General features: G+C 35.6%; 1 protein-coding gene across 2 annotated transcripts in view; it reads left to right on the top strand.

The window, feature by feature from the left end:
• Positions 1–16,130, top strand: part of APLF (aprataxin and PNKP like factor) — an 89,633-nt gene extending 73,503 nt beyond the window's left edge. The window contains exons 9-11 of one of the 2 annotated variants that reach the window (XM_057742687.1): positions 5,947–5,993; positions 14,727–14,925; positions 15,756–16,130. In XM_057742687.1, coding sequence (XP_057598670.1) covers positions 5,947–5,993; positions 14,727–14,925; positions 15,756–15,759 — 250 coding nt within the window. In that variant the 3' untranslated portion in view covers positions 15,760–16,130. Of the gene's footprint in view, positions 1–2,192; positions 2,517–5,946; positions 5,994–14,726; positions 14,926–15,755 lie in introns of those variants that run through there. The other variant, XM_057742688.1, reaches the window with a different exon arrangement.
• The last annotated feature ends 34 nt before the right edge of the window (positions 16,131–16,164 follow it).

The raw sequence follows: 16,164 nt of genomic DNA, 5'->3' as shown, positions 1-16,164 counted from the left end.
CATTTGTGCTCTGGGGGCTCCATTCAATAGTGAGGAAGTCTAGAACAGAGAGAAATATAGTCATATCCATAAAGTCAGATCAGTTACATTCATGGCTACTCTTCCTTAGCCTCCTTTTTCCCACCTGTAATTATTGCCGCCGAGCCCCAGGGCTCAGTTCTCTGATCCTTTCCCTTCTCTGTTCTGTTCTTACTGCCTAGGTGACCTAATTCAGTGTAATGGCTTCAGACTCATATGTTTAAATGTCTCCACTTAGTTGTAAGATAGGTCAAACTTACCGTATCTGAAACAACTCCTGATTTTTGTCATGAAAAACTCTTTCTCAGGTGTTCTCCACCTTTGTAAATGACTTTACCATTCACATAGTGTTTAGGCACCAAACCAAGATTGCTCCCTTGATTCTTCTCTTTTCTTCACATCACTCATACAATCCATCAGCAATTCTTGCCCTTTCAGCCTTTAAAATACATTAAGAACCTGACCACTTCTTACTTCCTCTGCTTTTCAGTCATCTTAGTCATAACCACCATCGTCTCTGACCTTGTGCATACCTCAGTATTTTCTTAACTGATATCCTTGTTTTTTCTCTTGCCCTTTAATAGTTCGTTTTCCACACAGCAACCAGAGCAGTTCTCTAAAAATAAGTCATATCATGTTTATTTCTTACTCAAAATCATCCAATAGCCTATATAACAGCTCATAAAAACCTGGTATAGTTATGGGTATATATGTCTGTGTTCAGAACTCAAAGATTAAAGAAAAAGTCAAAAAACAGGATTTTGAGGCCTGCAGAGTTACAGAAAGTGCTGTTTGTGGAAAAGCTTGATGTAAATCTTTTATGAATGAACTCTAAATATTTCCATTCATTATTAGGAAAAAGTCCTGGGTGGAATTTTGCATTGTCCTTGAAAGTTATTTCAGATGTTCATATGTTCCCAAAGAGCTGTACAGCATTGCCAGTTAGCCTTAACCCAAGGTTATATGAAGAGACTTTCTGCTTTATTATTAATAACCGATTTTTTAAAATAGGATATGCATGGGCAAATGTCACAAAATTTTCTATAAATATGTGAAGTGCGATTGGGGAAATATTCAACAATAATAATTGTATGTATTATTGAAGGAAGAATTCAGCCCTTTCATACTAGTTGGCAATTACTTTTACCGACACGTGAAACTTTTAGATATTGTTGGCTAGCTTAAAGTAAAATTGATTTCTGTTTCTATAAAAATAGTTCACACCTGTTAAATGCTTAATGGCCTACAAATGTTTATGCACATCACTTCATTTAATGCTTCAAACAACCCTGTGTGAGGTAGGCAGTGTTTTCCCTGCTTTACAGATGAGGAAGTGGAGACTTGGTCACAGGACTTGCCCTGAATCACATAACCAGTAAATACTGTAGTTTGAATTCAGACTCAGTTCTTCTGATCTCGAAACCTGAGCCCCTTCCACAACATAATGCTGGTGATCTAAAGTTTAACAAATCAGATGAGAGTAGGTCCAAGTCACAGTGGCATCTGTCTCTCAACTGTTTGTGAAGGGCACTCTGTTCCTGTTGACCAGAGTGATTGATTAGAGCTAAGTGTCCTATGATGCTGAGCAGTCAGTATCTCAGGAACCTGATTGCAGTGGAGTCTGCTTAATATGATTGTCAGATTTTCATTGTTTCCTGGGGAAGTAATATGAATTGTTAATGGCAGGAAATTCTAACGTATTTTAGTCCTAGGTTTGTGCAAAAAGGTTCCGTGGGTACTTTGATTATTGACTTTATAGGTGTGAGTGCAGAGCAATTTCAGCACATTGACATTCTTTTCAGCCTAATGAGAATAGGCATTCTTTGGCTTATATGCAACAGAAAAACTGCCTTTCAAAGGATAGACTTCTAAAAACATCAGGATCCATGGATTACAATTTACTGTTAAAAAAAATTGATATTAACATAAGAAAACTCATCAGTCTAGAAGTTATTAGAAACTGTTTCTTGTACCAGCCAGTGAGAATTTTAAACTTTGGTTTGTATTGCAAATGATTCTTGCAAGTTCTTTTCAACAGTCATCTTCTTAAGAATAATAAAGGTAGCAAAAACAAGTGTCTTTTTTTCCTCTTAAATAGGAAAATTGAAAATATTTCATCATTACGAAAACTCATGTAGAAGCTCAATTAAAAAAAAAACCCTTGGACTTCCTAGGTGGCGCAGTTGTTGGGAATCCGCCTGCCAATGCAAGGGAGATGGGTTCGAGCCCTGCTCCGGGAGGATTCCACGTGCCACGGAGCAACTAAGCCCATGTGCCACAGCTGTTGAGCCTGTGCTCTAGAGCCCGTGAGCCACAACTGTTGAGCCCGTGTGCTGCAACTATTGAAGCCCACGCGCCTAGAGCCTGTGCTCCACAACACGAGAAGCCTCTACAATGAGGAGCCCACACACCACAATGAAGAGTAGCCCCCACTCGCAGCAACTAGAGAAAGCCCGTGTGCAGCAACGAAGACCCAATGCAGCCAATAAATAAATAAAATAAATAAATAAATTTATATAAAAAAAACCCTCTTTTTGAAGGAAAAGAGTTACTTATATTGTAGTAGGTAGATAATTTATGAAAAATATAGTTGAATGCCACCTTGTAAAAGATACTCTTGTACATGCTATAAAAAATATTTTAAAATGGAAGAAAAACCCGTGACCTGCAGCAGCTCATTTGACAGATGATGAGATAATACACACGCACACACACGCACACACACATACACGTTTGTGTTGAAAATTTAGATGACAGTATAAGAAATTATGTGGTAAGTACCAAATGGTAAACATGGACGGTAGCTTCTAGAGATAGTTCTCAGTAATTATCGGAGTTGTTTTTCTGAGGAAGATGCTTAGACAAGCAGTGTAGAGTAAGAAGAATATTCTTGGCAAAAAGGCTGTGAGCAAGTGCCTATCAATGGCAGAAAATCAAAAACTATTTTCCCAAAGTAGAAATGAAGGATTGAGCTGCAAATAAAGGTAGAGACAGATTCTGAGGGACCTTGAAGGAGAGGATAATTTAACATTCAGAATACTTAATTTTCTTACATTTAAATTGCTGTGGAAACAAAACATGTCTAATATTTGTTTTTATTTTGAGTATGTGCTTTTGCCTGTGATGATACATTTTTGTTTCTGCTTTGGCTCATTTTCTTATTAAAGTCTTTCTATTCTGTGAGTTATATTATCAAGAACGAATAAAGTACATTTGAAAATACCCCAAAACAGGAAACTTATGAGCCTGTCCCAGAGGATATTTTTTCTTCATTTTCAATGAAATAACTAGCAGAATCTTTATTGATATTAATTAATATTTCTTTTTTAAATTGGAAGTTTGGTCTCTCAGTTAAATGTGGAAAAGCACCAACTCAGCTAATTTATTCTGGTCTACATTGCAGTCTTACACCTGCCTTTTAATGAAAATAGCAAGTTCACCTAGGAGGATGGGAAACTATTAGCAGAACCTCAAAGAAACAGCTTTTTCCCCTCTAAGGCAGATGAAAATCTGCACATGGAGCTGAAAATCTTTTCCTTTTCTGAGCACAGAGTTTCATAACACATATTTCTGCTTTTCCTTTTTGGACTATACCAGTGTAAACCTTTTTCCCTATTCATTTATTCTGAAATGGCTCGCCTTTTCCTAGGTAGTACGAGAGGTTAGATTATGGAAGTGGCGTACGTGAGTACAACCATGGGTGTGTTCCAAGATGCTGGGGAACCACCTTCTGCAACTTCAAGGCTGAACCGTTACCTCCATCCCCACCGTGGTTTTTGATATTGTGTCTTCATCTGGCCTTTTAAAAAAGTTACGCTTCCTTTCAATCTTGCTAGCCTGACAGCTGATGTCAGCAGTCTTTTAATTGGTATTTGGTACACAAACTGTACTTGTCTCCATTAACTCCCTTGGTTTCATTTCTGTACTTGTTTTGAAGTCTGACATTTAGTTACTTGAGAGTTTCTAAAGCAGCTTTTGAAGGAAGCTCCAGTAGCAAACAGTTAAGACCATGCTGAACTTTTCAATAATCCTGCTCTGTTCAGGGCAAAGCAGGAAAAGATAGGACAGCTTGGTACTTGAAGCAAACATGTATTAAAAGGAAGGAGAAAAAGCCTTTAAATCTCAAATGACTATAGATGGTAATAATAATAATGAGGCATCTGTGTAGAATGTTAACACTTGAAGAATCTCGATGAAGATTATGAAATTTCTGTGCACTAATCTTGGTTGTTTGACATTTTTCAAAATAAAAAGTTACTGGTGTATTTTACCGCGCCCCACACACACAAGATTTTTAAAAGGTTACCAAAAACAACCTCAAAGGATTAGCAATTTTTTCCAGATTATTGATGAAAAATACCTTTGGTATTAATGTCCCTCATTTTTCTGTTCTGCCTTCCCTGATGTCTGACATTAGTTGTACTTTAATAAAGACTGAATTAAACAAGTTAATGACCTGTGCCAGCATGTTCAGTAAGGAAAGCTCTTCCCACAGAGCATCATGGCAGCTTTGTTTAGTTGCAGCTCCCTTTGTCACGTTTAAGTTGTCCATTTTATTTCTTTCAACTTTGAAGTTTCTTTTCCATCAAAAGGTCAGTTGGGTTAATTAGCCCAAACACACAATGTTTTGGTGAATCTTTTTTCCACTTTTCAAAACTGTTATGACCCCAGTTAATTGTGTGGTTGCAGTCTCGTCCCGTGTTTAATGCTCATATTGTAGGAAAAGTTACCCCTAAAGAAGAGAGAGATCAGCAATAAGAAATGTCTCTGACACCTGACACAGAGCTTGGCATGTAATAAGTGCCCCAGTGATGAATGCATCAGTGGCTGACAGTAATCACCTACTGCCTACTGCGCCTGTAAACTGAGGACTTACTGTGTATTACTCATGGATCCTCACAGCAGCTTCATATGAACTGTCCACCCCAGCGCATGTCCCTTGTCAGTGCTCCCCGGCTCTGCTTTGTCAGTCCCCTAAGAGAAAGCTGCCCACCAGGTGGATCATGAGCCACCAGTTACTGCTTTAGGGTTTTGCTGCCTGGACAGTTTTACATTATCTGGAGAATGTGTTATATGTACAGTGTTCCCAAACATTTGTTTAATAAAATAATAGAAGGGAACATCAATATATATAATCAAGGGGGGGTTGGGGTGGGATGAATTGGGAGATTGGAATTGCCATATATACATTACTAATAAGGAAATATTAAATCATACACTTTAAATATATGCAGTTTATTCTATATCAATTATATCTCAACAAAAGTTCTTAAAAAAAGAAAAAATATATAATCAAAAGTAGATATTCAAACTAATTTCTGTTTGACTTTGGGATATGTTATAAATTTCTCGACGTAAACTGACTTTCTTGTTTTCTCATAATAGTTGATTGGTGTTCTTTGGAGAGACATGACTTACAGGCTTTTGTCCTTGGATTCTAGAAGAGCCTCAAAAGTATCCTTCTAGACATTAACACACACAATTTGATATTTTGTCATATATTTTAATACTCATTTACATCATACCTTTATATATGTGATATGTGACATTGACATTTTATAATAGAAACACAATATGTGGTATATTGTATTTTATTTGTCTCATACTGCTTTTCTGTAGAACGTAAGTCATGAGGGAAGAACTTTTTCTGGTTCACCACTCTTTGATTCTAGAACTATGCCTGGCATGGAGTAGGCACTCAGTAAATGTTGTAATTAAAAAGCAAATGCTGTGTACAGCATGGTGACTGTAGTTAACAGCAATGACAATAACAAGGCAGATGCTTTGCAATAAGAGGCTTTTTGCTAATTTTATTTGTAGGTTAGTGAGTGCTCTAGTTTAAATAGTCTTATTCCTTTGTAGTAATTGTCAAACTAGACCTTATATTTTTTGCTTTCTTTCTTCTTTTTCTTTTTTTATTTTTTTTAGGAAGAATCCCCAGCACAAGATAGAATATAGACATGATACATTTCCAGGTAAGTAATTTTACTTCAAGAAACTCAAAATGAAACCTTCAAATGGATTCTTCTGTTAAACCTAGATACAGTTTCCAGTTATTGTGAATTTTTTAAACCTCTGCTTCTATGAATTTGTTGAATTGCTGATTTTAATGATTTTCTTAGATTTAAAAAATGATAAATTTTTATATAGCAGATGTTTTCTGCAGTCATTGTCCAACAGTATATATTTACCTTTGTATCTATTACGATTCTTTTGTTTGCAAGTACCTTAAAACAAAATCTCAAACCAGCCTAAATGGTAAAGAGATCATATTGACTTCTATAACTGAGAAGTCCAGAAGTAGGGCTAGATTAGATAAGATTTGTTGCTTTGGCTCATTAATAATGTCAGTAATGTCACCAACAACCAGATTTCCTTCCATCATCCTATCTTTCAAGGGATGATTTTTATCCTAAGACTGGCTCCTCTCCCCACCAAGGAACTATGTACATCCTTATTCAGCTGGGATGATAAGCACCCATGTTTACATCTAAGGAGAGAGAACAACTTTGACTCTTGCTATTCCTAGGAAAAATGATGAAACATTTTTTTTTTAACTGGCTTAGATCACTTTTGTATTCTTGAATGAATCACTGTGACCACTGATTAGTTTGTTCCACTCTTGGAACCAAGGTAGAATCCCTTTCTTCAGAACCACAGGGATCCCCAATAGAAACTATAGTTTTGGGGAAAGAGAAGGAGGAATAGACACCAGAGAAGCAACTGTCGAATGACCATCACTCCTGTTTACATCAGTCTGTTTTACCTTCTGTTTCTTCTGCTTCTGAACTCTAATATTTTTTCCCTTTAACAAATTCTGGCTTCTTATCATTTATATAATGCAGAGGCCAAGTCAGCATCCAATATTTCTTCCCACAGAGTGAGAGAATAAAATGTACTCTCCAGGCTCTGCCCACATGCCTTTGTATATATATAAACAGAGCCAACTTGTAACCAAGTGATAAAAATAATTAATTTCACCACAAGGGAGTTCTATTTTCTATTTCTTATTGAAACACACTTTAGTGCTTTAATACTCTAGACCCAAATATAATCACTTTATCTGAGCTAATATGGTATGGAGGTTATATGTTATACCTTCTTTACTGAGGCTGTATCTAAAGCTATAGATAGCATTTATGGTTGTTAAATTAACTTTCTTTCAAACAATAATGTAATAATATTTGATGAAAACTCTACTTTATTGACAAATTTTAGCATTGCCCCATGAAAGAGCATTTGACACATTTATATATCTTTATAGAACTAGGAACCATTTCCCTAAAAACCATCAATATGCATCATATGGCATAGTTAGAAGTATCTGAATTTTCTTTGAAAAATCTCTTTCAGTTATCATTGAAGTGTCTTCTGAATGAAGAGCATATTTTTAGAACAATTAACTTTTTTTAAGAGTAACTTTTTATTTTGTTGGGAAGAGGTTTTTTTTTTTAAAGTGTGATATTTTAACGTTAACAGTTTAGCCTTATATATTTAATGTACTTTCAAGAGTTGTTACATGGCAATATAGTCAGAATACTTCTTCCTACTCTAAAACCTATAAATTATAAATTAAGGTGTCTGGCGTACTTAAAATATTAAATTAAATGTTGAGGTCTCATTATATTTCTTAATTTAGAGATATCTAACTTAAAATTCTAACGTACTTGGTTTTCTTATTTCCCAAATTCTTAAAGTTTAACATATCCCAAGATGTTAATCTCATTTATGTAACGATCATTTACTTACCCACTTATTTATTCATTTATTATGTCTTCCAAGTGAGCAAAGTTACAGAGATACATGAGAACCAGCTCTGGCTCTACATGCTTGTGGTGAGATGCTCTAAAATCTTGGAGGAAAGAGAGCACTTTTTGCTAGGGTTTATTGCGATAGACTTGATGAGGGAATTTTAAGTTAAGTTGGTTTTTATGGTGATAGGATATCAGTTATCTTTCTTTGTTTCTTAGCTTTGCGTGGGTGGGTATAAGACTTCCCAGACAAGTGAATAATGGATCAGTTATGGACGTTGAGGTAGAAAATGGTAAGTTGTGTTTGGAGTTAGAAGGCGGATCAGTTTAATTGACAGGGGGAGTCTCTGTAGTTACTGTGAATGATACAAAGGGATGTATTGAGATCATATTATAGAAGCTCTTGAAAGCTGGACCAAAGATGTGCGTGCATTGACAAATAATGGTGAGCCAGTATTTTACCACTGATGATGAGCAGTCTGAATTAGAGTAGGGGAAGCCTTCTGAAGATTAGTTAGGTAGTTGAATAAAGGGCCAGAACTAGGCTACCATGAGAGTGGAAAGATAGGGTTGGATACAAGGGAGGTTTTCAAAGAAGAGTCAGTTTGCCAACTGATTGGTTGTGGTGTGGGGGATGAGATGAGGTAAAGGAAATAGGAATGACTGAAAATTAAAGTACAAATTATCAGGAGACTGGGGACGATGATAGTGACCAGGAGGAAGAACGAGGTAGCTTGTGGGTTTTGGTTTGGTTTTTTTTTTCAAGTTAAACATGTTAAATTTGAGGTGGGGGGTATCATAAATACATAATAAAACAAAAGTTAATATAGACCCATATACTATATACCAAATACTGTAGAATTTTATAATACAAAACAACTACATGAAACTCTTTATTATTTCGTTCACTCCTAAAACACTTCAGTCTGTAAAGTTCTTCTACACATGTAACAATTTATGCAGTGTATTGTGATTTTTGTAGGTTTGACTGCTATCATCTATTAAGCTTCTTGTATATCTAATTGGTTTAAAATTTCACTAACTTTCCACACTTTTTCAGAGTGCTGCAAGTTTTAGCACAACATATTGAATACAAGGGTAATCAGTGCCAGGAAAATTTTTAACTTCCTTAACTACCTTACTTGTTGACAGCCTTTGAAAGGAATTATCATCAGCATTTTATCACCTGATTATTGGCATCATTCTTTCTGGCTTTTATTATTATGTGATAGTAATGATTCTAGGTAATCGGTGCTGTTCGTGGCAGAAAGTTTAGAATGTTCTACTGATAGCTATTTTCATATTTCTCTAGTTCTGCAGTCTTATGTACACATGTGCTTATATAGACTTTTTTCTTTTCAGAAGTAGAAAACAAAAGATCTAGAAAGAAAGCTATTAAGGAAGGTTAGTGGAACTTAAATGAGATTCTGTAAACTGCTGCTTACTGCGGGGAAACCTGAGAGATTTTGGAACATGAAAAAGGCTAATGCAATGGTGTTTAAAAAAAGAAATAAGTTTAATGTATAATAAAGTGAATCAGACCTGCACAGACTGCTTTTCCAGAGTTAAAATATGAATACCCAAAGTAGCTTGGTTCATTAAAACATGAGTGTTTAGTAGTAAAATAAGGCATTTAAATTGCTTATTCTTGTATGTAGTAAGCTTTCATCTTTAGAGATATTGGGCTAAAGTATTTTTTCATTTAAATGAAAAGTAGTATCCTAACTAGTCCTAATATTTACTGGAAAAGAAAGGAAAAGAAAACCTGAAGAATTATTGATGTTAAGCTGTAAATCTGCTATGAAACATCTGTCTTATTATTTCCTATTACCAGAAAACTATTTGGAGAAAATTAGCAGTTTGGAAAGATTTTTTTCTCCATGTAAAAATCTTGCAGCATGCATGTGACACAGTGTATTCTTCAGTAGCTCTGCAGATGTGGTTCTTGGAATAAGAATTTGATGGTGAAATTTTAAATTGTACAGGAAATGTTAGATATAGATTTCAGAATTGTCATGCTGTTATTATAAATTCCTCTGAATAAATAGAAAAGTCAGAAATTACCGTATCCTAATACCAGATAATTAATAGCATGTTGTTTCAAATATGTTAAAGAGTTTGTTTCTTCTTCTAGAGGTTGTTGTTTTTCATTGTTATGATGGAACAGTATTACCCATCCATTTTTTTTAAAGTGACAGCTTATTTCTCTTGTGCTGCTTTCAAGTAGTCAAGCTGTCAGCCTGTCTCTACGTTTCATATTCTTGTAGAGAAAATGAGGATTCCTGCCTTGTCCTTAAAATTAGAACTTTGGAGTTGGAAAGGATCTTTGAGGTCATTTAGTCAACATCCTTTGATTCACAGATAAAAAGATAAATTCCATTAAATGCCTTGTTCATTGTCATGGGCTTCATGACACAGATCTTTATACTTCTACCCTCCTAGTCTCTTTTTCTTAAACCATGCTGTTTTTTTAAAGAGACTTCTTGTTGGCCGAGGAGAATGGAACACCACATAAAAACAGCAGTAACTAGTAACTAGAAACTTAAAAGTGAACTAGGTGAAGATAGAGGAAAAATTATTCCTTCCATGCTCACCATGATTTGGTAGAAACAAGCTCACGTTTGATTTCTTAGACATGCTCAACAATTATATTTCAAATAAGATAGCCTCAATATAAGAAAATGCTAAATGTAGGCTCTTATTTTTTTCAAAACTGGCATTATGCTGTTTAATTCTGTGGAAATCTGTTGGCAGTCACAGCTACAAAAAATAAAACTACAAAAATTATTTTTTGCTGTTGATTAAAAATATTAAACAGCTACTACTCCCTCTCCTGTTATTACTTTTGTACTTCAGTAAGCTTTTCACTGACCATGGCGTTCTGTGTACAGTATTGGGGTCTGGGCTTGGAATCTTCTAGGATGTGACTCCTCATGACTGAGTTGTCTGGTTATCTAACGAACATGCTTCCTTGTCTGAGAGGCTTTCTTTGAAGCTTTTGTGTAGCAAACAGTGGTATAGCAAGGTTTTTATGAACTTGACTAGCTTCATCACTTTAAACTCAGATATTCAGATACCGTGCTTCAGCTTGCTCCAAGAATACATGCCTGGGGTTTTTTCTTGCTTTCTCTGAATCCCCTTTGCATAAAAACTTATTAATTGTGGTAAAGACAGACATTTTATTCCTAGTTAGGTGCTAGTCATATTTATTGCAGAACCATGCTTCCTGAGATTATTCCCATGATTCAGGAAATCATGAAGTAATTCAAATCAACAGGTGTGCAGATTCAGAGCATTTTCCAAGTGAAGTTTCATTATATGGCCAGTACACTGAAAGGCAGAAACTTATTTCTCTAAAAATACCTTTAGCACTTGGGAAAAAAAAAAAAATCCCTCCCATCTAGATGGCATTTGTATTGTGGAATATTTAAAGTCACTTCTACAGAATTGCTACAAGAGGGTCCATTTAATTAATTCCACAAAGATGTCAGTATTCAAAATCCTGAAATGTGGACCTGGGACCATTAACAGGACAGAGAGCCGAGGTCTGGCACTGACTTGCCCTTATCATGACTTTGGCTTTTCAGGTACTTTTCACTTAAAGCACAAAGTACCCATTCATGTAGAGGGAATGGAATTTGACTACCAGCTACACTGAGTTCTGTTACCTATGGTTTTTTCAGATTCTGAACCTCCTGTTAAAAGAACATGAATGTGATGTTTACATAAACATCAAATGTAATGATGATTTATAGACAAAAGCAATTTTTTGCTGAAACAAGTGGAGTTCTTCTTATGAATGTGTCCTTATTGCTTCAACAAATGAGTCTACCCAATAAGTTGCTAAAGATTTCCAGGGTTCATTGAGGCTTAAAGCTCCTTTAATTAGCAAGATTTAAAAAAAGTCTTTAATGTGATTCATTGTGTTGACAGGCAGCCTAGTGATTAAAAGTGTAGGTTATAATAAGAAGAGTTTCTGTAAACCAAAGGTGTTCAGCAGTTGATTTGCAAATGGTTCATTTGTTCATTTGTATATTTAACAAATATATGAAGTGCCTTATACGTGTTAGGCACTGTCGTAGGAGCTGAGGATACAGGAGACAAAGCCTTGCTCGTGTAGAATTTCACAGAGGCGGACGGTGTGCGTGTTAACAAGTATACGATGTCTTCTTCTCAGCATGTAGTGATACATGCTGAGAGGAAGAAGCCGTGTAAGAGGACACAATGGCAAGGGTGTGTTTGGGGGTGGGAGGCAGGTCCCATTTCAGATAAGACAGTGAAAGAAGGACTCTGATAATCTGACATGAGAGCAGAGGGCTGAAGGAGAGAGCAAGCCAGGTGATTCTCTGAGGGAAGAGCACGCCAGGCAATGGAATGGTGCTTCAAAACCCTGGAGATGATCCTGCTTGGACTCTTCAAGGAGCAGCAAAGAGAGGGTGGGACTGGAACAAAGTGTAAGTGAAGAATGGCAGATGAGGTCAGAAAAGCTAGTAGTGAGCTGGTTTTGTAGGGTCTTAGAGGACAAGAGCTTCAAGTGAGGACTTCAGATCTTATTTAGAGTGAAATAAAAGGCTATTGGAAGGTTTTTTGGCTTCTTTGTGGAGAATAGATGAGTGGAAGTAGGGAACCCAGTTAGGAGGATATTAGATTAGACCAGGAAGAAGTTGGTGGTGTTGGGACCAGGGTATTGGAGTAGATGTGAGAATTGGTGGATATATTTTGATGGTAGGGCCAATAGGATCTTTTGACGTATTAAATATTATGGAGGATATTCAAGGGTGACTCCAAGGTTTCTTGCCAAGACAACTGGAAGGTTGGAAAGTTGGAGGAGTCATATATTCAAGATTGATAAGAGAATGATCAGATTTGGGTAGTACATCGAGTTGTGTTCTGGAAATGTTGCATTTCAGATTTCTGTTAGTCACCAAGTAAGATAATACACAGGCAGTGAGATAAATGAGTCTGGAATTTAGGCTGTGGTCAGAGCTTAAGATATAAATTTGGGAATCTAGGTTATATGACTGGATGGAATCATCTAAGGAGTATATTAGAGAAGAGGTCCAAACCTGAAATTTGGGCACTCCAGAATTTAGAGGTTGGGAAGATGAGGAAGATCCAGCAAAGGAGGTGGAGAAGCAATAGCCAATAAAGTAGGAGAACCTGAAGTTGCTTCAGATTTATATATATTTTTCTTATAAATCTGCTAAGATAGTTTGTTAATCTGAAAGGAAACTCTTGATTGAGATGTCCTTACTTATATATACGAGATGCTTCCAGGAGCAAAATAGACAAGAACAGAAATGCTGCTCTGCTTTCCTCCTCACTCCCTTCCCGATCTGCAAACCACCCTCTAAATGTTTTTTAATTGTATTCTACCATAAAAGTTATATGGGCAGTCCAGATTAGTTAGACATAAAACATGTCCTCAAGATGCTTACAGGAGATAAGAAATATACACAAATAAATATGATGCCAGCCTTGCCTTAAGGAACTGGTGTGCTTCTTATACTAATGAGAATTGTGCAAATTATTATGTGGCCTTTTCAGCCTTGGCTCCCAAGAAACTTGGGGAGAAATTCAATGTTCAGTTCATATTAATTATGTTAAAAATTGAGGTTGACATACTTATATTCTGCTTCCTTTGTTCTTAGTTTCTACTTTTATTTGTATTTTTATGATCTCATTATTACTATTATAAGCTACCTCAAATCCTCTTGGAATGAGTAATGATATTAAGAAAAATATAACTGTTTGGGCTATGGAAGTTAAGAAGACATAAATTACTTCCTTTGTCATCATTCTCCCATCAAATTTTTCCCCGTCAAATTTCTTAACTTTCATTTAAGTTATATCTATTACATGGGAACATTTTAGGAAGAAGTTAGCTAAAGCATATACAAAAGTACAAACATTTTTAACCCATGCATTTGCTGTTTATCACAGGGATTGTCCTTTGCCATTCAGAAGATTCCCAGATAGACTCTTCCTGTTTCCTAAATGCTCCCCACCATCCTAGAGTCTCTCACTGCCTTGTTTTAAACCAGCTCTGTCGCTCACTGTGGAAAGAAAATAAAACAGAGTGGGATGAGGGAAGAAATGAGTTTTGAGACAGAATTCTAGAAGTGTAATTCTACTATTATAATATTATTTAGAAATCTGTAAATTCTAATGGCTGTTACCATAGTAATCCTAGTCATATTGAAACATGAACTGTAAGATCTAAAAAGCTAAATTTTCCAAAGTATGTAGGCTTATATCTCCTCGTTTCATCACAACCCTGGTGTGTCAGTCAGATTATTCTAGGTTTGCAGCGATAAACAATCCTCAGATTTCGTGCCTTACAACAATAAATAGGTGTATTTCTCCTTTATGTTACTTGCATGTAGCTAGCTGCATGTTGGCAGTGGCCCTGTCACGCGTGTGCTCTTGTCTTGAATCCAGGCTGAAGGATCAGCCTCTATTTGGGACATGCGGTTCTCCTAGCAGAGGGGAAATGTCAATAGCAGAACCACAGAAAGGCCCTTAAAGCTTCTCCATGGGAGCTGCTACTTCCACTCACTTTTCTTTGGCCAAGTCTGATGTCAGTGGGGGTGGGTGAATAGAATCACATCACAGGGAAGGACAGTGAATAACTGGGACCAAAATACATTCTGTCACCGTGGAAGGTAGCATGAATATGATTATGATATTATTGAGGAACTGTTATGATGAATCTCAGAGGACATTTTAGTCTCGGGAGCCTCATGGTAGGAAAAGTTAGAATTAAGGAAATGTTAAAAAAAAAAGTTAGAATTATAACAAATGAGAGCTTTAGCCCCCTTTCTAGAAATTTGTAGTAGTTATCTGTGTATTAAGTAAAATTAATTCTTCTTGGCAGAAAAGGATATTTTACAGTAAGATGTTTCTAGTCCCAGATGGAGTGGCAATTGATGTGTTATATACTAAACTGTTTTTCAGTGAGAAGCATTTCCGACGAAGATGACAGTGTTGGGCAGCCCGATGAGTACAACCTGAATGACAGCTTTATAGACGAGGAGGAGGAGGAATACGAGCCAACAGATGAAGATTCCGACTGGGAACCAGGAAAGGAAGACCTAGAGGAGGAAGATGTGGAAGGGCTTTTGAAAGAAGCAAAAAAGTTTATGAAGAGAAAAAAGTAACTCTTCTCTGCCGTAATATATGGCTCATATTTACTATTTCTTTATGGAAGAATAATTCAGGAACTAAGGAAGCACTTAAAGTGATAATTGTTTTCCTTTTTATAGTTATGACTTTACTGTTAACTCTTTACAGGTGAAACATTGAAATGTCAGCCTTCAGTGTAGTGGATGGAATTTGTCTTGTTGCTTTGCTTTTTCTCTCCTATTTAAAGCATCTGGAAATAATAAGCAGACAGAGTTAAAAAGAAATAATTGATATTTTTCATGTACTCTTTGTGTTTATAATAAAAAGTAAAAGCCATAGGTTGCACAAAACATTGGTCTTTTTTCTTGTTTCCAAAGGTTCTGTCTTTATATAGAATACTATGTAAGTATAACCAGACAGATTGCATATTGGTGGGAAAGCATGCTTCTTTCATTCCTATTGAAGCAATTCTTCAAGCAGAACCAGGCTTTAAAAAAAATAACAGAAATCTTATAATGGCTATTATTTTTTTCTAGTACCCTAGATGTGAGCTTGCAAGTTCATTTACTACTTTTATTCTTTGAAACTTGGGGAAATTAGTACCAAATGGATACTGAAAATAGATTCAACTAGACTATAGAAGAGAAATGTCTCAGGGAATTTTATTTTGTATCCCAAATCTGTAATTTACTATATGTCTGAGTTTAAGAGTAGGAAAACTCAAAGAATTTGACCATTTCTTTTTCAAACTGAAGTCCTGCCTGATTATTTTAACTCTCCATGTGCTATCCTTACATTAAGAATATAGAAATGATTTTTAACCATAATTTTCTCAAATGATATTAGTTCTTTTTTCCTCAGGTGAAAATAGCAAGTTGTCTGCATTCAAGATTCTGGCCTTTTATTTCAAGAAGAAACCCCTTCTTCTCCAATTTTATGTAGTATATCTCTGTATCTCTTTCTTAAACTACTTTAGGCTCTGTAATACTCTTTAGATCACTTAGAATCTTTGAAATATAGTTTAGAATATTTAATTTGCATATGTATACAGCAGTAGATACAGTATTGAAATCATAAATCATAAACCAAAAGTTTCCTTGTTAAACTAATATTTTCTATTCTAAGAGAACCTAAAAATGTATATCTTAAGAGCAAGACAGATTTATAATTGTTTTTTTAGTGTTTTTAAATTTGTTTTCAAGTAATTACATAATATTAAAATTTACTTAAATTACAGAAAGGAAAAGATAAATATTTATTATCTTTTTTT

The sequence above is a fragment of the Hippopotamus amphibius genome, chromosome 7 (genome assembly GCF_030028045.1).
Source record: "Hippopotamus amphibius kiboko isolate mHipAmp2 chromosome 7, mHipAmp2.hap2, whole genome shotgun sequence".
Taxonomy (NCBI): domain Eukaryota; kingdom Metazoa; phylum Chordata; class Mammalia; order Artiodactyla; family Hippopotamidae; genus Hippopotamus; species Hippopotamus amphibius.
This window is presented reverse-complemented; position numbering and strand designations above follow the sequence as displayed.